The sequence below is a fragment of the Scyliorhinus torazame genome, chromosome 28, assembly GCF_047496885.1.
Source record: "Scyliorhinus torazame isolate Kashiwa2021f chromosome 28, sScyTor2.1, whole genome shotgun sequence".
NCBI lineage: Eukaryota > Metazoa > Chordata > Chondrichthyes > Carcharhiniformes > Scyliorhinidae > Scyliorhinus > Scyliorhinus torazame.
This window is the reverse complement of record NC_092734.1, coordinates 37,153,566-37,177,217: the sequence shown is the minus strand read 5'-3', so window position 1 is coordinate 37,177,217 and position 23,652 is coordinate 37,153,566. Positions and strand designations below refer to the sequence as shown.

Sequence of the window (23,652 nt, the reverse complement as noted above, 5' to 3'; positions counted from 1 at the left end):
GATTCCACTCCTAACCTTGCTTCAAGCAAATTTATCATTGGAACCCTCTATTCCACCCTCCCCTAGATGTTTGCCCAGCCTTCCCTTAGTTCCATCTATGCTATTCACTTGAACCACTCCCTGTGGTAATGAGTTGGCCAGCACGGTAGCATAGTGGTTAGCACAGTTGCTTCGCAGCTCCAGGGTCCCAGGTTCGATTCCCGGCTTGGGTCACTGTCTGTGCGGAGTCTGCACGTTCTACCCGTGTCTGCGTGGGTTTCCTCCGGGTGCTCCGGTTTCTTCCCACAGTCCAAAGATGTGCGGGTTAGGTGGATTGGTCATGATAAATTGCCCTTAGTGTCCCAAAAAGGTTAAGTGGGGGTTACTGGGTTACAGGGAAAGGGTAGATACGTGGGCTTGAGTAGGGTGCTCTTTCCAAGAGCCGGTGCAGACTTGGTGGGCCGAATGGCCTCCTTCTGCACTGTAAATTCTATGATTCTATGAGTTCCAAATACTCGCCACTCTTTGGGTAAGAATGTTTCTTCTGAAATCCCGTTTGGATTGACTCGGGGGAGGATCTTGCCTTAGCTCTGCTCTTTCCCACAAGAGGAACTGTTCTCTCTTTATCCAACCTGCCAGAGTTTTTAAGGCCTATTAGGTCACCCCTCAGCCTTTTTATTTCCCAAGCGTAGAGAGACTCAACCTCAATTTCCAGTCCCCAGTAACATTTCTTCTGTTGTATTGAATATGGAAAGATTCTTGCAGCAAGTGGTTTGCACCTTGTTATGTTAATGAGATTAGGTTATCTTATAACAGTCTTGCTTTGAGAACATGTTGATGGTAACATGAAGGGAGGTGTACGTGCGATGCCAAGGCAGACAAGGCTATGGGCCAGAAAATGGGATTAGAATGGTTAGGCGGTTGTTTCTGACTGGGGCAGGCGAGATGGGTTGTCGGGCCTTCTCTCTGCTGTGGACCTTTATAACTCTATGACTGTGTTATAACTACAGAGGGAGCACTTGGATAATCAGAGAAACATGCAGTGCAGAAAAGGCCCTTCGGCCCATCGAGTCTGCACCGTCGCATGAAAGGCACCTGATCTGCCAATCCTAACCCCATTTGCCAGCACTGGGCCCATAGCCTGGAATGTTGTTGTGACGTGCCCAGTGCTCACCCAGGTACTCTTTAAAGGATGTGAGGCAACCCGCCTCTCCCACCCCCCCAGGCAGCGCGTCCCAGACCCTCACCACCCTCTGGGTAAAAAACTTTTTTCCTCAAATCCCCCCTGAACCTCCGGCCCCTCACCTTGAACTTGTGTCCCCTTCGTAACTGACCCTTCAACTAAGGGGAACAGCTGCTCCCTATCCACCCTGTCCATGTCCCTCATAATCCTGTCCACCTCGATCAGGCCGCCCCTCAGTCTTCTCCGCTCCAGTGGAAACAACCCAAGCCCATCCAACCTCTCTTCATAACTGAAATGCTCCATCCCAGGCACCATCCTGGTGAATCTCCTCTGCACCCCCTCCAGTCCAATCACATCCTTCCTATAATGTGGCGACCAGAACTGCACACAGTGCTCCAGCTGTGGCCTCACCAAAGTTCTGTACAACTCCAACATGACCTCCCTGCTTTTGTAATCTACGCCCCGATTGATAAAGGCAAGTGTCCCATATGCCTTTTTCACCCCCCTATTAACCTGCCCCTCTGCCTTCAGAGATCTATGGACAAACACGCCAAGGTCCCTTTGTTCCTCGGAGCTTCCCAGTGTCTGGCCATTCAGTGAATGCTTCCTTGTCAAATTGCTCCTTCCCAAGTGGTTAGCACTGTGGCTTTACAGCGCCAGGGTCCCAGGTTTGATTCCCGGCTTGCCTCACTCTGGGCGGAGTCTGTACGTTCTGCACGGGTTTCCTCCGGGTGCTCCGGTTTCCTCCCGCAAGTCCCGAAAGACGTGCTATTCGGTAATTCTGAATTCTCCCTCCGCGTACCCGAACAGGCGCCGGAATGTGGCGACTGGGGGCTTTTCACAGTAACTTCATCGCAGTGTTAATGTGAGCCTACTTGTGACAATAAAGATTGTCAAAACAAAAAGTATCACCTCACACTTTTCACGATCAAATTGCATCTGCCACATATCCACCCATTTGACCATCCCGTCTGTATCTTCCTGTGACCGAGACACTCGGCCTCACTGTTAACCACTCGGACAATCTTTGTGTCATCCGCAAACTTACTGACCCTACCCCCCACATAATCACCTGAGTAATTTCTATAAATGATGAATAATAGGTACCCCACGGGACAATGGTTACTGTGAACTGATCAATGCAGCAAGGACCTTTGAAGAGTAGGCCATACCTGTCCATTCTAGTTGTATTTTGTGATTACGACACCGCGTGTGGATGAGGGATTGTCCAGGGATGTCATTTGTATCGGTTTCCGGAAGCTATTCCATAAGGTCCTGCACAAGAGCTTATTGACAAATATAGGTGTGCACAGAACTGAAAGAAACCATGTGATACAGGTTGGCTATCGCTTGGGAAAGCGGGATTTTTTTGCTCTTCCCACTGACCGATCCCGTCCATAGCTGGCTCGCCAGTGCCGGGAGATGGGGGGAGCCTGTACTTTGGTGGGACTGGGAGATCCTGACGGCGGCCAATGGCATTCCATCTCTGTCACGGGAGATCCTGCTGCCGGGACAATGGGGTAGGAAATCCCGGCAAAAGATTGGGAATAACGGGAATGCACTCTGATTAATGAAATGTAACAAGGGCTGTTGCCAAGGGATCTGAACTAGGGCTTCAGATTTTCAGCATGTTTAGATGAGGAAATTAGAGTTGGATATTAACCCTCGCAGCGGACGTGAAGTCGGGAGGCACGGTGAATTGTGCAGATGGAAGTCAGGAAATTCCCAAATTTGTTGTAGACGGACCAAGTACGTGGATAAAACCATTGCAGACAGAGTTCTTTGTGGGATTTCCAGTGGGAATTCACTCTGTGGGAAAATGTGAGGACCTGAGGAAAACAAACCCAGAATATTTTTCCGATGGCGAGAGGCCATGAGCTGTCGAGAAGTACAGGAACCTGGTTGCCTGGAAACACAATTTCCCTTAAAGCAAGCACGCAGGAACAAAAAGTAATCGGAAAACATAACGGAATGTTGAGGGGGGGGGGGGGGGGTTGGCAGGAATGGTGGGGTGCAGAATATTATGATCCCCCTAGAGACCAATAACTTTTTTTCAAGAAATTTGAACTTCCAATGAATGACAGGAAGGATGACACATCCAAATTAAGTTTTAAGACTTTAACTGTAACAAACAAACTTAAAGCACTTTTGACTAAATAATATTTCAGTAGACAACTTATGGTCTAAACTACAGAAATAAATCCTTCACTTAAGTTTTGCCATGACCGAAAATCCTCCTGCCATGGAGGATTGTAGTTTCCTTTCAGTAAACATTTTGTTCTCCAGGAACCTGTCCAAAATTGTCTTCTGACCCTTTTTCCCTTTTCCAACTGAATAATTTCTCATCTCCGAGCTGACTTTCACAGCGAGGGATGAATTGGAGTTCCCTTTGGAACCAAAGTGAGGTAAATCTTCCAGTTCTGTTTAAACCCTCGCAAACTTGGCCTCTTCAATTAGAGTGTGAACTCCCACCCACATCCTGCATGGTGACTTGCTATCTCTATCTCACTGCTCGTTCTCCCTCTTGAGTTCTTGCAAATGACCTCTGTCTGTGCCATTCAGTGATATTTTAGGAAAATCTGCAACCCGATCCTACAATGACTTCCGAAGGACTCTTCCACTCTCATAGAATCATAGAATTTACAGTGCAGAAGGAGGCCATTCGGCCCATCGAGCCTGCACCGGCCCTTGGAAAGAGCACCCTATCCAAGCCCACATCTCCACCCTATCCCGTAAAACCCTCCCCAATCTTTCTGGACACTTAAGGGGCAATTTATCACGGCCAATCCACCTAACCTGCACATCTTTGGACTGTGGGAGGAAACCGGAGCACCCGGAGGAAACCCACGCAGACACGGGGAGGACGTGCCGACTCCGCGCAGACAGTGACCCAAGCCGGGAATCGAACCTGGGACCCTGGAGCTGTGAAGCAATGAAGCAACAGCGCTACCCCATTGTGCAACCGTGCCGCCCACTTCCACCCCCCTCGCCCCCCCCCCCCTCCCAGCTGCCCTTTTCCCAGACTGCAGGTGAAGGCCACCATGAACGGCCAGCTGTTTGACCGCTTGACAACCCGGCCTTGACAAACCAGGGTTCAGATCCACCTGGGGGAAAAAACTACTCAGCCTCATCTCAATGCTGCCGGCTGTTTGGTTGTGTTTTAGGAACTGTTGCCCCTGGCAACGCGATAGGGTTGCTGAAGGGTTCATAGATTATCATAGAATTTACAGTGCAGAAGGAGGCCATTCGGCCCATCGAGTCTGCACCGGCTCTTGGAAAGAGCACCCTACCCAAGGTCAACACCTCCACCCTATCCCCATAACCCAGTAACCCCACCCAACACTAAGGGCAATTTTGGACACTAAGGGCAATTTATCATGGCCAATCCACCTAACCTGCACATCTTTGGACTGTGGGAGGAAACCGGAGCACCCGGAGGAAACCCACGCAGACACGGGGAGGACGTGCAGACTCCGCACAGACAGTGACCCACCGGGGAATCGAACCTGGGACCCTGGAGCTGTGAAGCAATTGTGCTAACCACAATGCTACCGAGCTGCCCCACGTTTGTCAGCTTCAAGGCATCGACTGTGAGATTGTCAGCTTGAACAGAAAAGTTAAGTCCGGGTTTGATGGTGACAAGCTGCTAGCAGGCAACACCCACAAATCAGGGGTGCATTGCTGCTAACTCTTCTGTTCTGTTTCCAGGACCCCCTCTCTGTCTCCCCCTCCCCCCCCCCCCCCCCACCCCCCGCCCCCGCGACTCTGCCCCCCCCACCCCCCGCCGCCTTCCTGTCGCCTCGGCAGAGGTTTGAGAATTAGCCCAGCCTCCCTCCGCTGTAGGCTGCTGACAGTTACGGACTGTGTCTAACTCTAACACTGTCGGAATTAAAGATTATCGGAGCTGTGGTATGCCCCTGGTCCGCGTTGGGCAGGAGAGGTGCACCAGAGCTTCTAGATGGTGCTAAGCTGGAGGCCAAGTCAAAAACAGAACAGAATCAGGAATAGAGAATGCTTCCCTCGATTATCAGACTGAAAAACATTCAAAATTCCGCTCTAATTGCAAAGTATTTGGGACAAATTGACCGTCTGTTTGATTTGCTTGATCCTGTGACTGCCTGGTATTGATCAAACTGTGAATATTACTGAGGAAAACTGTGTTGGAGGGGAACCCAACATTGTGAAGGGCCTGAACGATGTACAGATATTATGTGGACTTCTGAGAGGGTTAAGAACAAAGAAAACAAAGAACAATACAGCACAGGAACAGGCCCTTCGGCCCTCCAAGCCTGTACCGGCCATGATACCACCCTTGGCCAAAACCCTCAGCACTTCCTAGTCCCTCTATACCCATCTTATCCATGTATTTTGAACGCCGTTAATCGGCTTCCACAACCTCCCCTGGCAACGGGTTCCAGGCACTCACCACCCTCTGCGTAAAAAACCTGCCTCGCACATCTCCTCTAAACTTTGCCCCACGGACCTTAAACCTATGCCCCCTGGTGACTGATCCCTCCACTCTGGGAAAGAGTGCCTGCCCATCCACTCTATCCATGCCCCTCATAATCTTGTGGACCTCTATCAGGTCACCCCTCAACTCTCCACTGTGGCCCTGGAGGAAGGAAAGATTATTCAGCTGAGCACCGAGGAGAAATATTGCATTTTAAAATAATAGTAACAATAATCGCTTATTAGAACATAGAACATAGAACAATACAGCGCAGTACAGGCCCTTCGGCCCACGATGTTGCACCGAAACAAAAGCCATCTAACCTACACTATGCCATTATCATCCATATGTTTATCCAATAAACTTTTAAATGCCCTCAATGTTGGCGAGTTCACTACTGTAGCAGGTAGGGCATTCCACGGCCTCACTACTCTTTGCGTAAAGAACCTACCCCTGACCTCTGTCCTATATCTATTACCCCTCAGTTTAAGGCTATGTCCCCTCGTGCCAGCCATTTCCATCCGCGGGAGAAGGCTCTCACTGTCCACCCTATCTAACCCTCTGATATTGCCACAAGTCGGCTTCAATGAACTAACTGGGAAAAGCCCCTAGTCGCCATATTCTGGTGCCTGTTCGGGGAGGCTGGTACGGGAATTGAACCCGCGCTGCTGGCCTTGTTCTGCATTACAAGCCAGCTGTTTAGCCCACTGTGCTAAACCAGTCCCTTGCTTTCTTTCTTTTTATCTTCTTTGAACACTTGTAAGACAATTTGACTCTGTGACGTAGGGGATCGTGCGATGAAAATTCTAGGGATACATCCAACTAGTGCTGGAAATCCTACCCAAGTCCTGCGCTCAAATTAAAATCCTTAGGACCGATAGGCCAGTAGTTGAGATTACCAGGGCTGGGCCTGAGGGTGAGATCAGAGCTTCACTTCCACAATTTTCCGTCAAAATGGCCCAAAATAGCCTCAATTACTACTTCCTCAGTGGCAGTGCCTGGGAAAATGGAGGGTTATTTTAAACGCCAGGCCTTTTCTGTAAGAATAACTGGGTGTCAGACTCAAAACTGTGACAATCCAATTTGTGACCTTTTCAAACCAGATCTTGCGCAGACTCTGTTCTGCGATTGGGATCGTTTGGATTGGATTCTAGGTGTGGGACTTGGTCCTTAGACTGAGACGTGACTTTTACTGAACAGCTTCCAGACTAAACACTCAATTCTCTCTCTGAAAGGTCTAACACATGATTGACTACGTCAGCAGCCCATTATCATCTATGTCATACATACCCCATCTGTTAACCCTTTTGTGGTATTATAGGTATTACGGTACCTGATAGGCTAAAGCACCATTGGTGGAAACTGTATGCTTTCTATTGGTTAGAATGTATAATAGCTCCGCCCTGCTAGACGGGGTATAAGAACCCGTGCCGCCCCAGCAGCCTTCATTATGTACCTGAGCTGCTGGGGGAAACATCTGGCTTATTAAAGCCTTCAGTTGGACTACAACCTCGCTTTAGTGAACAAAGAAGAAAGAACAAAGAAAATTGCAGCACAGGAACAGGCCCTTCGGCCCTCCCAGCCTGCGCCGATCCAGATCCTTTATCTAAACCTGTCACCTATTTTCCAAGGATCTACTTTCCTCTCTTCCTCGCCCGTTCATATAGCTGTCTAGATGCATCTTGAATGATGCTATTGTGCCCGCCTCTACCACCTCTGCTGGCAAAGCGTTCCAGGCACCCACCACCCTCTGCGTAAAAAAACTTTCCACGCACATCTCCCTTAAACTTTCCCCCTCTCACCTTGAAATCGTGACCCCTTGTAATTGACACCCCCACTCTTGGAAAAAGCTTGTTGCTATCCACCCTGTCCATACCTCTCATAATTTTGTAGACCTCAATCAGGTCCCCCCTCAACCTCCGGCTTTCCAACGAAAACAATCCTGATCTACTCAACCTTTCTTCAGAGCTAGCACCCTCCATACCAGGCAACATCCTTGTGAACCTCCTCTGCACCCTTTCTAAAGCATCCACATCCTTCTGGTAATGAGGCGACCAGAACTGTACGCAGTATTCCAAGTGTGGCCTAACCAAAGTCCTATACAACTGTAACATGACCTGCCGACTCTTGTACTCAATACCCCATCCGATGAAGGCAAGCATGCTGTATGCCTTCTTGACCACTCTTAGCACACTCGGCTAAAGCGCTGGCTTTTAAAGCAGACTAAGGCAGGCCAGCAGCACGGTTCGATTCCCATACCAGCCTCCCTGAGCAGGCGTTGGAATGTGGCAACTAGGGGCTTTTCACAGTAACTTCATTGAAGCCTACTTGTGACAATAAGCCATTTTCATTTCAAACTTGCTAATCAGGCCACCTATACCTTCGTCCAGATCATTTATGTATATCACAAACAACAGTGGTCCTAGCACGGATCCCTGTGGAACACCACTAGTCACCTTTCTCCATTCTGAGACACTCCCTTCCACCACTACTCTCTGTCTCCTGTTGCCCAGCCAGTTCTTTATCCATCTAGTTAGTACACCCTGAACCCCATACGACTTCACTTTTTCCATCAACCTGCCATGGGAAACTTTATCAAACGCAGTGGTCATTGATTGTGCATCAATTTAATAAGTTAGTTTTTTAAAGGATGGAGCTCCGAATCAAGCCGGAGTGTCTGCAACTTAGCCCCCACGCGGCAAACTCAGCGGCAATCTTTAAGCAGTGGCTGGCGTGCTTCAATGGGTATCTCGAGACGGCCGAAAACGCACCCACGGGAGAGCAGAAACTGCACGTCCTGCACTCAAGGGTGAACCCAGAGATTTACACCCTCATCGAGGAAGCGGAAGACTTTGATGCAGCAATAGAGCTGCTAAAAGGACACTATATTCGCCCAGTAAACTAGGTCTACGCCCGGCACCTGCTTGCAACAAGGCGACAAACCCCTGGGGAATCGCTGGAGGAATTCTACCGCGCACTCCTGGTGTTGGGAAGAAGCTGCAGCTGCCCGCAAGTTTCGGCGAGCGAACACACGGAACTCTTAGTCCGGGACGCTTTCGTGGCAGGTATGCTACCTTCACAAATCCGCCAGCGTTGGTTAGAAAAGGACACCCTGGGTCTCAGGGAGGCATGGGCTCTTGCAGGCTCCCTGGATGTGGCCTCCAGGAACGGCCGCACTTACGTTCCCGACCGCGCGGCAGCCCCCTGGGCAGCGTGGAACCCCTCCGCGGCCGACCCCGAGACTTCCCCCATTCCCCCACAGCCCTGCGCTGCAAGGTGGCCTGGCAACCCCGGGGGGCCCCGCTGCTACTTTTGCGGGCAGGCCAAGCACCCCCGGCAGCGCTGCCCGGCCCGCGCATCCACCTGCAAGGGATGCGGCAAAAAGGGCCATTTCGTGGGGGTATGTCAGGCTCCGTGCGGCCAGCGGTCGCTGCCATCTTCATATTCCAGGGCCACGTGCGGACCCCGGGCGCCGCCATCTTGTTCCACGGACGCCGCGTTGGAGGGATGGGCGCTGCCATTTTGTGCACCCCCAGCCATGTGTGACCAGTGGGAGCCGCCATCTTGGATGAACCCCCAGGACCCCAACTCGGCTGACCACGCACTGCCCGAAGAGAACTCTCAACTGCTGCGATTAACCTCGGTGACTCTGGATCAGTCTCGGCCTCGAACACTCTCAACGGCCACGACGATCGTATTCATCAACGGGCAAGAGACGTCCTGCCTAATCGACTCTGGGAGCACGGAGAGCTTCATACACCCCGACACGGTAAGGCGCTGTTCTCTCCTTATCCACCCCATTAATCAAAAAATCTCCCTGGCCTCCGGTTCCCACTCAGTGGAGATAAAGGGGTTTTGTGTAGCAATCCTCACAGTCCAGGGAAGGGAGTTCAAAAATTTCCGCCTCTACATCCTTCCCCACCTCTGCGCGGCTACACTCCTGGGTTTAGACTATACCCCCTATACCCCCGCTTACTGTCTGCGGCCTCGCGACCCTTAAGGTCGACCCGCCTTCCCTGTTTGCGAACCTCACCCCGGATTGCAAACCCGTTGCCACCAGGAGCAGACGGTACAGTGCCCAGGACCGGATCTTTATTAGGTCAGAGGTCCAAAGGCTACTGAGGGAAGGGGTCATTGAAGCCAGTAACAGTCCCTGGAGAGTTCAAGTAGTGGTGGTAAAGACCGGGGAGAAGCATAGGATGATCATCGACTACAGTCAGACCATCAACAGATTTACGCAGCTGGACGCGTACCCTCTCCCCCGCATATCCGACCTGGTAAACAGGATCACGCATTATAAGGTCTCCTCCACGGTGGATCTCAAGTCCGCCTACCACCAGCTCCCCATCCGCACTAGTGACCGCAAATACACTGCCTTCGAGGCAGATGGGCGGCTCTATCACTTCTTAAGGGTTCCCTTTGGTGTCACCAACGGGGTCTCGGTCTTCCAGCGCGAGATGGACCGAATGGTTGACCGGTAAGGTTTACGGGCAACATTCCCGTATCTCGATAATGTCACCATCTGCGGCCACGACCAGCAGGACCACGACACCAACCTCCGAAAATTCCTCCAGACCGCAAAGATCCTTAACCTTACATACAACAAGGATAAATGTGTCTCTAGCACCGACTGCCTAGCCATCCTCGACTACGTAGTGCGAAATGAAGTTATAGGCCCCGACCCTGAACGCATGCGCCCCCTTATGGAGTTCCCCCTCCCTCACTGCTCCAAGGCCCTGAAACGTTGCCTAGGGTTTTTCAGCTACTACGCCCAGTGAGTCCCCAACTACGCGGACAAGGCCCGTCCCCTGATCCAATCCACAGCTTTTCCCCTGTCGATAGAGGCCCGCCAGGCCTTCAGCCGCATCAAAGCAGACATTGCAAAGGCCACGATGCGCGCCATCGACAAGTCCCTCCCCTTCCAGGTCGAGAGCGATGCGTCCGACGTAGCTCTGGCGGCCACCCTCAACCAAGCGGGCAGACCCGTGGCCTTCTTCTCTCGTACCCTCCATGCTTCCAAAATCCGCCACTCCTCAGTCGAAAAGGAGGCCCAGGCCAAAGTAGAAGCTGTGCGACATTGGAGGCATTACCTGGCCGGCAGGAGATTCACTCTCCTCACGGACCAATGGTCAGTTGCTTTCATGTTTGATAATGCACAGCGGAGCAAGATAAAAAAACGACAAGATCTTGCGGTGGAGGATCCAACTCTCCACCTACAACTATGAGATCTTGTATCGTCCTGGGAAGCTAAACGAGCCTCCTGACGCTCTGTCCCGTGGCACATGTGTCACCGCACAAGTGGACCGCCTCTGAGCCCTCCATGAGGACCTCTGCCACCCGGGGGTCACTCGCTTTTTCCATTTTGTCAAGACCCGCAACCTGCCCTACTCCATCGAGGAGGTCAGGACAGTCACCAGGGACTGCCAAACCTGCTCGGAGTGCAAACCGTACTTCTACCGGCCAGAGAGGGCGCACCTGATAAAGGCTTCCTATCCCTTTGAACGCCTCAGCATGGACTTCAAAGGCCCCCTCCCCTCCACCGACTGCAACACGTACTTCCTGAACATGTTTGACGAGTACTCCCGGTTCCCATTCGCCATCCCCTGCCCCGACATGACCACAACCACCGTCATCAAGGCCCTCCATAGCATCTTTGCACTGTTCGGGTTCCCCGCTTACATACACAGTCTTCGGGGGTCCTCCTTTATGAGCGACGAACTGCGTCAATTCCAGCTCAGCAAGGGCATTGCCTCAAGCAGGACGACCAGTTACAACCCCCGGGGTAACGGACAGGTAGAGAGGGAGAACGGAATGGTCTGGAAGACCGCCCTGCTGGCCCTACGGTCCAGAAGCCTCCCAGCCTCCCGGGGCAAGAAGTCCTCCCGGATGCCCTCCGCTCCATCCGGTCACTACTTTGTACGACCACCAATCAGACACCTCACGAACGTCTCCTTGTCTTCCCTAGGAAGTCCTCCTCTGGGACCTCGCTCCCGACCTGGCTGGCAGCTCCCGGCCCCATCCTGCTCCGAAAACACGTGCGGGCGCACAAGTCGGACCCGTTGATCGAGAGGGTCCATCTGCTCCATGCTAACCCCCAGTACGCCTATGTGGCGTACCCCGATGGCCGACAAGATACGGTCTCCCTTACGGGACCTGGCGCCCGCCGGAACCCCACGCACATCCCAGCCACCAGTCCCACATTCCCCTCCACCGCAGCACCTTACAGGAGGATCGGTCCTTCCGCCGGCCCCGTCTAGGCCCCCCCACCCACCGATGCCCCCTGCAGGCGCGCCCATCCCAGGTCAACCGTTTTTCACACCAGCGCAGTCTAGGGGTGCCGAAGCTGCCATGGAGATCGAAGCCACGCTCCCGGAGTCACAGACGCCCGAGCCTCCACCGGAGTCACCACCGAAGCTCCGACGATCACAGAGGATGACCAGGGCCCCCGATCGACTGATTGCTTCATTTTAAATGGTAGACTGTAAACTGTAATCTAATTGCTCCATTTTAATTGTAAACTGTAAATATAAACCATCAAATGCACATAGCTATCAGAATTGTAAATAGTTACTAAACACTGTACGGAGGTATTACGGTACATCCATAACTAATTATACCACATTGCCATGGTTTGTAGATTCAGGTTACCACCCCCGCCGGACTCTTTTTTAACAGGGGGTGAATGTGGTATTATAGGTATTACGATACCTGATAGGCTAAAGCACCATTGGTGGAAACTGTATGCTTTCTATTGGTTAGAATGTATGATAGCTCCGCCCTGCTAGGCGGGGTATAAGAACCTGTGCCACCCCAGCAGCCCTCATTCTGTACCTGAGCTGCTGGGGGAAACATCTAGCTTATTAAAGCCTTCAGTTGGACTACAACCTCGCTTTAGTGGTCATTGATTGTGCATCACCTTTATCCTACAGATGCTGTCCAATCACACTCATCAAATACAGACGTTAATACTAATCATTCAATGGTGCATTATAATGAGGTTCAAATTACCAGGCAAGATTGAACAGGCTGAGGCACTTTTCTCTAGAAAAGAGAAGGCTGATAGGTTGTGGAATAGAGGTCTTGGATCATAGAATAGAATCCCCACAGTGCAGAAGGAGGCCATTCGGCCCATCGAGTCTGCACCAACCCTCTGAAAGAGCAGCCTACCTCGGCCCACTCCAGCACCCTAACCCCATAACCCCACCTAACCGTTGGAAACTTGGGGGCAATTTGGCATGGCCAATCCATCTAACCCGCACATCCCAATGTGCCTCCTTCTGCACTGTAGGGATCCCTATGATTCTACGATCATTGGACTGTGGGAGGAAACCGGAGCAACCGGGGGGGGGGGGGAAGCCCACGCACACACGGGGAGAACGTGCAAACTCCACACAGCCAATCACCCAAGGACGGAATAGAACCCGGGTCCCTGCCGCTGTGGGGCAGCGATTGGCCGTGCTAAACTGCCCCGGAGTGTCGAAAAGGTTAGGTGGGGTTACTGGGATAGGGGGATAGGCTGGAGGCGTGGGCTTAAGTAGGGAGCTCTTTCCTAGGGCCAGTGCAGACTCAATGGGCCAAATGGCCTCCTTCTGCACTGTAAATTCTATGATTCTATAACACTGGCATTGACCTGTTGGTCACAAGGCCGACTCTCATCTGTTCCCGTAGCAAATCTTTTCCTGGAACAGATAGCTAGTCTGCCACCAGGGGTGTATAGCTTGAGGGACACCACTCCCCCTCAAGTATCACTGACAAGGAATCTCACCTACTCTTACCACCAGCCGTTGGCATGTTTGGAATGATTTTGCAAGTTGACACTCAATCCGTTTGACCGCGTTATGAACGCGCCTCCCTCGGCCGTCAAGTCCTGGGGTGGGACCCGAACCCGGAGCTTCTGGCTCAGAGGCAGGGAGGCCATGCACAAGACCTCTACCCATTGGTTTGACCAGCCCATTGCTCTGTTATAACCTCTGTGTAACCTTTGGCGATGTTTCCCACCACAAGTAGGTATTTGGGAAATGTGGGCAGTGTCGGTGTGATTTTCAGAATCTCACAGATTGCGGGCAGGCTGTCCTCACAGAGCTGCGGCGTCGGAAACACGACAAATAAGTCTTTAATTGTTATTGGGTACAATTTTAACCAAAAATCTGCCTAGTTCCCTGTGCAGGTCTTGCATTCGGGAAGTCCTGTATACTTCGAGCGACCTTGCAATAGGCTTGGTGGGGCAGCACGGTGGCGCAGTGGGTTAGCCCTGATGCCTCACGGCGCCGAGGTCCCAGGTTCGATCCCGGCTCTGGGTCACTGTCCGTGTTTGCGTGGGTTTCGCCCCCACAGCCCAAAGGTGTGCAGGCTAGATGGATTGGCCACGCTAAATTGCCGCTTAATTGGAAAAAATGAATTGGGTACTCTAAATTCGTGGAAAAAATTGATTTTCTAATGTACATTTGTGCATAATGTAAAGGTATGGGAGTCCTGCCTCACTATGTTAGGGAGTTTTCTCAGCTCTCCCTGTTTAGGGAAGGCTATGAGAATGGGCCTTGCGCCCCATCTAGTGACCATTGCCGAGAAGTGCAGCTGGACTCGGTTTGCCAGCGATGCCTCCACAAGCCCTCTTTGTTTTGAATTTACTGTTACTCTATGAAAAGAGCAACCAGATTTTGTATTGGCTTGTTTTTTCTTATCTACGACATTTGACAAAAGTTTATTTCTGTTTCACCAATAGCGAGATCTCTGCTGACCATTTGTCAGTGCTTTTCAATATCTCAAACACTGCCATTCTGTGCCCCACCACCTGGAAGAAACCGGTTGCATTTTGCTTTGCAGAGGGGAGAGAGAGCGGCTAAAGTAATGAACCGCTTCACAAAGTTCGCATAGATGTTGAGAGGTTGTTAACTCTGGCTGGAGAGTCCAGATGGGCAGCACGGCGGCACAGTGGTTAGCACTGCTGCTTCACCGCGCCAGGAACCCCTGTTCAATTCCGGCTTGGGTCACTGTCCGTGCGGAGTCTGCACGCTCTCCCCGTGTCCGCGTGGGTTTCCTCCGGGTGCTCCGGTTTCCTCCCACAGTCCAAAGATGTGCAGGTCAGGCGGATTGGCCATGATAAAATTGTCCCTCAGTGTCCAAAGGTGTCCAGGTTAGGTGGGGTTGCGGGAATGGATCCAGGAAGTGGGCCTGGGTCGGCTGCTCTTTCGGAGGGGCGGTGCAGGTTCAATGGGCTGAATGGCCTCCTTCTGTAGGGATTCAATGGCAGGAAAAATGGAGCTGATTTAGCAGATCAATCAACATCTTGTCAACTGACCAGTCCCAGTAGAAACTCCCCCTGCTCCCATTTCATATACCCATGGAATCGCACACTCACAATGTCGTTCACACAGGCTGACCCTGAGGCCCAGTCACTCTAAAGCAATCAGCAAACGACTGCCACGGAATTTAGTATCAACAGCCGGTCGAGAGGATGTCTCCTGGGCCCTAGCCAAGATAGAGTGCCCTGGACAGAGGTAAGAAGCCCCATCACCAGGCATCGCAAACCCCAAAAAGGGGCCTGCGGCCTTGTCCGTCGGACACCAGCCGTCAAAGGTGGTTCACTCAAAGTCCCGTTCCGTTTCCGTTGTGTTCGAATGATGCCGACACTTTCTCTGCCGGTGAGACCGAGGCCTCCCTTTCGCTGTGTTTTTGCCTGGCCTGGGTATCGCGATGCTGGGCCGCACTGCAACCGATGCTGGTTAGAAACGCTACCACTGCCTGCTGGCTCACGGGTCCGGTCGCGGACATATCCAAAGTTATCTTGGAGAGCAACCATCATGGTGGCCTCACTCAAACAACCTCTCTTCTCCTCAAACAAAACGTCATCTTAAACCATCTGAGCGCCCGCTCCATACTCTCACCTCCAACACGATTAGCATGGAGCTCATGGCCTTGTTACTCAGGCTGAGATTTTACATTTAGCAGCCCCTTATTGCAAACCCTTCTCCTTTCGCTAAACGTTCTTTTTTTTCCCTTGTGTCTTTGTGGCGTTCCTTCGGGTGTTGATTCAACGTGAATATTTATTCCAGGTTACGGACACTCTGTCAGTGGGGGTTACTGTATCCGGTGTATAGATTCACCCTCGCTTTACCCTGACCTGTGTCGGCAATGTGCAGTGAGCTGTAGTTTCTCTGATTTCACCAATCTGCTTTTGCACAAAGCTGGAGTAGAGGCGAGTAAGTGAACACTTCGGTTAGGGATGTGTCATCACTGTTGGGGTCTATCCAACTTTAATATTGGTGATTGGGTTTCCCGGTCGCCTCCGCTCCCCCATTAACTGTGTGGATTCAGTCACTCGCTTGTCGCGGTCGAGGAAGACGGGATTCCGAGTGCACAGGAAGTTAGCCTATCCTTGGGGCGGGGGGGGGGGGTAATTTCAACCGAATTCACCTGTCGAGAAACTAACGGAAATAGGTGCCACGCTGATTTCACACCCTGCCCCATTTTAACCAGTATATTGAGTGAGGAGTGAGATTTGGTGTTTCAGTTAAACTCATGGCTTGGGTTTAGAATTTCCTGCTTTGAGTACAGAAGGATGTCACCCAGCCCATCATGTTAATGCAAATGTTAGTGCTAGAGCTCCTCAAAGAGGCTCCTCCCGTCGCATGGCGGCCCTTTGGCTAAGTTGAGCGTGAGGTCAGGTGTAATGCCTGGATCTGGTACGTCTCTCGTGTGGGGACCATGAATTGGATTCAATTTGAATTGGTTTTTGGAGCAGGCAAGGAGCTGGATTCGGGTTTTGCCCCTGTCCACACCCTGACCTCTGGCTTTGCAACTCTGATAAAGTTAATCCCTGATGATTGAGCGGCACGCGGTGGCACAGTGGTTAGCACTGCTGCCTCACAGCACCAGGGACCCGGGTTTGATTCTGGTCTGTCTGTGCGGAGTCTGCACTTTCTCCCCGTGTCTGCGTGGGTTTCCTCCGGGTGCTCCGGTTTCCTCCCACAGTCCAAAGATGTGCAGGTTAGGTGGATTGGCCATGATAAATTGTCCTTTGGTGTTCGGGTGGGTGGGGTTACAGGAATAGGACGGGGGAGTGGACTGGGTGGGGCGCTCTTTCCAAGGGTCGGTGCAGACCCGATGGGCCGAATGGTCTCCTTCTGCACTGTAGGGATTCGATGATTCTATATTCTCCAAATAAATCTTTCTTTTTGCTATTGAAACCTGTTTGATGGTCAGGCAATGATTGCACATCCTTAATGGTGTAGATGTCATGTTGCATGTTACTTGGCCATCACCCCACGCCTGCATGTAGCCATTTCTCTTTGTCCTTGCATGCAGGAGGCTAAACCCATAGGAAGTGCTCACAATCGGAGCGCTAAGCCATTCTCTGCTGCTTCCGGCTCATCTCCCAAAGTCATTACCTCACAGTACAACAGTCCGGCTGGTTTATACTCTGTGGCCAACATGGAGAAAGTCAACAGTGCCCTCGAGTCCAGAATAGCCTCCAGCAACCCCGAGCCAAGCAAACCGTAAGTACCCTGTAGTCTGGTGTTTCTGGGTTTGGGCCTACGCGAATGTCGAAATACATGCGGCGCACAGCTTCACGCTAAACACCCTTTGGTTGTTACACACTCCTCTCTGGTCAGGTATTTGAGCATTACGAAAGCAAGTTTAATTGTTTTACTGGGACGTGTGTCGTGTGGGGGAGTGGCGGGGTGGAAGAGAGCCATTTTGAATCGGCACAACATGACTCAAACCCAGAATTTGGGCGTAAATTAATCAGAAACGTTGTAGGGAGGGGGTGGGAGAGAGTGAAGGGTGGATTGTGATCATGTTCTCCTTCGCCTGAGGTTCTGGAAATTAATTTCGGCACAATGTGTGACGCACGTTTTTATCCTTCAGAGTGGCCGTTGGAGGGGACCTTACGGAGTTTAGCAGTCTACTCCCTTCGAGGGATCTCGAACTCGGCTGCTCCCTCATCCAGTCACTGCTCAGCAATTTTTTTTAAAAACAACTAATCTCTTCAGTTTTCTCCTTGCAGGTGCCTCGCGGAGACAGTGCCTTGTCTGGTAGCCGCTGTTGGATTTTTGCTTGACTTTAATTTGGTGTGCTGACTTCCTGAAGGGCGAAGCAACAGTTAACTCCCGTCTCTGTGTTTGCTGTTCCCTTTCTCCAGGGACCGGCTCACTTGCGGCGCACGTTCAGTCTGGCCAACCCACCCGTTAAACGGTCGCCCGGTGCAAGCAGGTGCCTGAAACTTTGCTCTAGCGTGGCCTCCCAGCTAAATACCGCGTGGCTGTCATGGTCTGCATCCTCGCGATGGACCACACTGTCGGGGCAAGTTTAATGTCTGCACCGCCTGTATGCAGCTTCCCTGGCTTACGGGGTGCATCCCGTTCCACTTGTGTCCTGGTTTCCCAGGCAGACGACTCCATCCAGGCCGTGCAGGCTGCGAACTTCAATTTCCCCGCACAAAACTGCTCCAATTTTTCTAAATTAGTCGCTAGAAATCTTACCGGCCTCACTACATTGTATCATTTCTTTAAAATGTAAGTTTAATGTTAAACAAAGCTGCATGATTAGAAGCCATTCATGTTAAACTACTGAGTAACATCAACATCATGATTCAATTCGCTTACAGTTTTTAAATTTAACTCTCTTTGCATGACCCAGGCACGCTAACCTGTAGTTACCTCCTTTAATAAACAGTGTTGTCACTCAGGCTTCAGTAACGTGCAACTCTGAACAAAAATCGCTGCTGGTTGCAGACTGTATAACACTGGGGTACAGTACTGGTGGGGACGGGTCTGTCACTGTATAACACTGGGGTACAGTACTGGTGGGGACGGGTCTGTCACTGTATAACACTGGGGTACAGTACTGGTGGGGACGGGACTGTCACTGTATAACACTGGGGTACAGTACTGGTGGGGATGGGTCTGTCACTGTATAACACTGGGGTACAGTACTGGTGGGGACGGGTCTGTCACTGTATAACACTGGGGTACAGTACTGGTGGGGACGGGTCTGTCACTGTATAACACTGCGGTACAGTACTGATGGGGACGGGTCTGTCATTGTATAACACTGGGGTACAGTACTGGTGGGGACGGGTCTGTCACTGTATAACACTGGGGTACAGTACTGGTGGGGACGGGTCTGTCACTGTATAACACTGGGGTACAGTACTGGTGGGGACGGGACTGTCACTGTATAACACTGGGGTACAGTACTGGTGGGGACGGGTCTGTCACTGTATAACACTGGGGTACAGTACTGGTGGGGACGGGTCTGTCACTGTATAACACTGGGGTACAGTACTGGTGGGGACGGGACTGTCACTGTATAACACTGGGGTACAGTACTGGTGGGGATGGGTCTGTCACTGTATAACACTGGGGTACAGTACTGGTGGGGACGGGTCTGTCACTGTATAACACTGGGGTACAGTACTGGTGGGGACGGGTCTGTCACTGTATAACACTGCGGTACAGTACTGATGGGGACGGGTCTGTCATTGTATAACACTGGGGTACAGTACTGGTGGGGACGGGTCTGTCACTGTATAACACTGGGGTACAGTACTGGTGGGGACGGGACTGTCACTGTATAACACTGGGGTACAGTACTGGTGGGGACGGGACTGTCACTGTATAACACTGGGGTACAGTACTGGTGGGGATGGGTCTGTCACTGTATAACACTGAGGTACAGTACTGGTGGGGATGGGTCTGTCACTGTATAACACGGGTACAGTACTGGTGGGGACGGGTCTGTCACTGTATAACACGGGTTCAGTACTGGTGGGGACGGGTCTGTCACTGTATAACACGGGTACAGTACTGGTGGGGACGGGACTGTCACTGTATAACACTGGGGTACAGTACTGGTGGGGACGGGACTGTCACTGTATAACACTGGGGTACAGTACTGGTGGGGACGGGTCTGTTACTGTATAACACTGGGGTACAGTATTGGTGGGGACGGGTCTGTCACTGTATAACACGGGTACAGTACTGGTGGGGACGGGACTGTCACTGTATAACACTGGGGTACAGTACTGGTGGGGATGGGACTGTCACTGTATAACACTGGGGTACAGTACTGGTGGGGACGGGTCTGTTACTGTATAACACTGGGGTACAGTATTGGTGGGGACGGGTCTGTTACTGTATAACACTGGGGTACAGTACTGGTGGGGACGGATCTGTCACTGTATAACACTGGGGTACAGTACTGGTGGGGACGGGACTGTCACTGTATAACACTGGGGTACAGTACTGGTGGGGACAGGTCTGTCACTGTATAACACTGGGGTACAGTACTGGTGGGGATGGGTCTGTCACTGTATAACACTGGGGTACAGTACTGGTGGGGACGGGTCTGTCACTGTATAACACTGGGGTACAGTACTGGTGGGGGCGGGTCAGTCACTGAATAACACTGGGTACAGTACTGGTGGGGACGGGTCTGTTACTGTATAACACTGGGGTACAGTACTGGTGGGGATGGGTCTGTCACTGTATAACACTGGGGTACAGTACTGGTGGGGGCGGGTCAGTCACTGAATAACACTGGGTACAGTACTGGTGGGGACGGGTCTGTTACTGTATAACACTGGGGTACAATACTGGTGGGGCAACATTTCTTTCTGATGGAAGCAATTTAAGGACCTTGTTTAAGAACAACGCAAGTGGATCGATTCGCTGAGTATCTGCTTATGATGAGTCCCTTGTACGATGTTATCCCACTGCCCGTTCATCAATCAGTAACTGACCCTTGGCTGTCCAGAACTGTGTAATTATCCCCAGGATGTGTATTGCACAAACGTACGAGGAATAATGAGGGGGGTTCTCACTCTATAAAATAATAATCCTGGTGACAACACTGACTTTATGGTTCCTTTCTGAGATGTGTGAACGAGGGTGTTTTGCTGACATATTAATACTTCCTAAAGTCCTGACGGTAAGTCTCTCTTTTTTCATCATCATATCATCATGCTGAAATCATTCATCTGTTTTCTTCAAAATTCATCCATTCTCATATTGCAAAAAACCATCATTTGTACGCTCTAGTCCTCTATCTCCCACGGGGATCTTTAGAGCTCCCATTGCCACCGTCTATGCACCTTCTCCCCCATACTCTCCATTAGCTTTATACAGACGGCACAGCACCTCCTCCATCCCCAGCCGGCTCAGGGTGGGACCTGACGAGTTGAAGCAAGCTGCCCAGTGTTGCCCTGCAGGCCACGTGGAGGTGGACGTGCCGGGGCTGCGAGTGCTCCACACTCAGTTTAACTCTCCTCTGCAACTTTACTCTCAGCAAAACATTGTGGACAGTTTGCAGGGACAGATCTCGACATTTAGTCCTTCTGCTATCAGGTAACAAGCCCCCCTACCCCATCCCCAATTCCGCGTTCTGCGTGGGTTTTTTTCTTCCTGCTGCACACTTGCCTGAGCTCATGCACGCTTTCTGTTTTTGCTTCGGGATTGGATAAACTCAGCCTGCCGCGGACCGCAGATTGAACGGCTCCATGGATTGTAGAGGAATCAAACTCTGCACCCTTTGCTTACACAGTATGCACAACACGGAGCAACAAGCTATTGGGTCCATCTACACTGGCGTCTGTGCTTCACACGAGTTTCCACCTATCCTTTCTCCCTCATCTGCTCATTCAGCCTCCCCTTAAACGTCACTGTGCGATTTGCCGCTGCCACTCCTCGTGGGAGCGAGTTCCGCATTCTCACCTCCTCCCCCCCCCACCCCTCCCCTGCACCCGAGTCCTCAGCCTCCTGGCTCCCACCTGCAGTTATTATTGATGGAATTGAATCGGCCTTCCTCTTGAAGATCAATGAGGGCAATGATAAAGTTAAAATGGAGGTGATGGGACGTGTGAGTGCACGCAGTCCCGTCCTACGCTTTTCTACGTTGAAGCAAAAGGCTTGCCGGGCGACACGGTAGCACAGTGGTGAGCACTGTTGCTTCACAGCGCCAGGGTCCCAGGTTCGATTCCCGGCTTGGGTCACTGTCTGTGCGGAGTCTGCGCGTTCTCCCTGTGGACTTCCCCCGGGTGCTCCGGTTTCCCTCCCACAAGTCCCGAAAGACATGCTTCTAGGTGAATTAGACATTCTGAATTCTCCCTCAGTGTACCCGAACAGGCGCCGGAGTGTGGCGACTAGGGGCTTTTCACAGTAACCTCATTGCAGTGTTAATGTAAACATACTTGTGACAATGCTAAAGGTGATGTTATTATGAAGGGGTCATGAGGGCTGAGAGAGAACAGAAGGACCACAGGCAGCTTATTCCTATCCCAGTGTCCCTGTTTGAGCATGGGGGCATGGGTCATTCTGACTTGAGACGAAGGTATCAAAGGTGTGAATTTGGTCATGTGTTGAAATAGTGAAAATGGGGGATAGATGAGCTGGTATTCCACACTTTTGCGTCGAAAGTCAAAATGGGACCCAGGGTGTTGCCAAGGAGGGGGACGGCAGGTTCAGAGCCTTGTGTGCAACTCACCTTTCCTGCAAGTGTCACAATTTCCCATTCACACTTTGCTGATGGCACCTGTATCGTTGCACCACTCCTGTGTCCTTCCTGTCACCTTGCGCTGCCTGACGGGCGAGGTTTTGCGTTTACCTGCCTGAATTTCCAGATGTTTGTTCATTTTATCAGCATATTATCTGTGTACCGCTGCTTTTGTGACCTGTTTTAAAAACGTGCTGGTGATTTGCGTTAAACAGTCAGCTGCTGGCGAATGGTTTGGCAAAGGGAGTCTGACGAGTAAGCAGAAGAAGACGTTTATTTGTTAGAACAAGTATTTACATGGGGCCCTGTTATCTCAACGGGTCCTCTCTCCATGTCGGTTCCTGACTGGCCGACCTTTTATACAACATGATTATCAGCCCCTAGTTATAGAATTTACAGTGCAGAAGGAGGCCATTCGGCCCATCGAATCTGCACCGGCTCCTGGAAAGAGCACCCTACCCAAGGTCAACACCTCCACCCTATCCCCATAACCCAGTAACCCCACCCAACACTAAGGGCGATTTTGGACACTAAGGCCAATCATGGCCAATCCACCTAACCTGCACATCTTTGGACTGTGGGAGGAAACCGGAGCACCCGGAGGAAACTCACGCACACACGGGGAGGACGTGCAGACTCCGCACAGACAGTGACCCAAGCCGGGAATCGAACCTGGGACCCTGGAGCTGTGAAGCAATTGTGCTAATCACAATGCTACCGTGCTGCTAGTGGGGAGCTCATACTCCTCGAGCCACATGGGGGAAACAATCGTGTGTGTCCCGTGCCAGTTATAATCCTGACCGCTCCCAGCAGCTGCCCCGCAGACTGTTCTGCATTGAGTTCGCTGGATCTCCGCGGTGACTAATGTCGGTGTTGCTGGACGAGGAAGCGGACTGACTTACGGCTGCCTGGGGATACCTGCCGACTGACTGGCTAATATCCAATGATGGGCAGAGCCCAAGTGAGCGCAGGATTGGACTGGGCTGAGCACCCACCCACAGTAGAAAAGCCAACTCTACTCACCATCTGAGTGAAGCATGAAGGATTCATGAGGGTTGAGGTGTGGGAGAGAGGGTGTGTGGCTAACTCTCAAGTAAACCCATCCTGGGAAGGTTTGCTGAGTTCTCTGAATGGCCGTATTGGAGAGGGGGGAGGGGGGGGTGGATCTAATTGAGATGTGCAAATTATGAGGGACTTAGATCATAGATAGGGTGGATAGAACTTTCCCTTTAGTAGAGGGGTCAATAGCCTGTGGGCATAGATTTAAGGTAGATTTAGAGGGAATTTGAGGAAAAGGTTTTTCACCCGGAGGGGGGTGGGAATCTGGGACTCGCTGCCTGAAAGGGTGGTGGAGGCGGGAACCCTCGCAACTTTTAAGAAGTATTTAGATGAGAACTTGAAAGACCACATAGCTCTACAATGCTATGGAGCAAGTGCTGGAAAATGGGATTAGGATGGATAGGTGGTTGTTGGCCGGCGCGGACCAGATAGGCCGAACGGTCTGTTTCTGTGCCATAAAACCCGATGACTCTATGAGAGAGACAGAGTT

The 23,652-nt window shown here is 51.6% G+C and overlaps 1 protein-coding gene across 4 annotated transcripts in view; it reads left to right on the top strand.

Moving 5' to 3' along the window:
• pdlim1 (PDZ and LIM domain 1 (elfin)) overlaps positions 1–23,652 on the top strand; it is a 138,244-nt gene that overhangs the window by 89,678 nt on the left and 24,914 nt on the right. For 3 of the 4 annotated variants that reach the window (XM_072491852.1, XM_072491849.1, XM_072491850.1), the window contains 2 exons: positions 17,755–17,825; positions 20,654–20,959. In XM_072491852.1, coding sequence (XP_072347953.1) covers positions 17,755–17,825; positions 20,654–20,959 — 377 coding nt within the window. Of the gene's footprint in view, positions 1–16,916; positions 17,108–17,754; positions 17,826–20,653; positions 20,960–23,652 lie in introns of all 4 variants that reach the window. The other variant, XM_072491851.1, reaches the window with a different exon arrangement.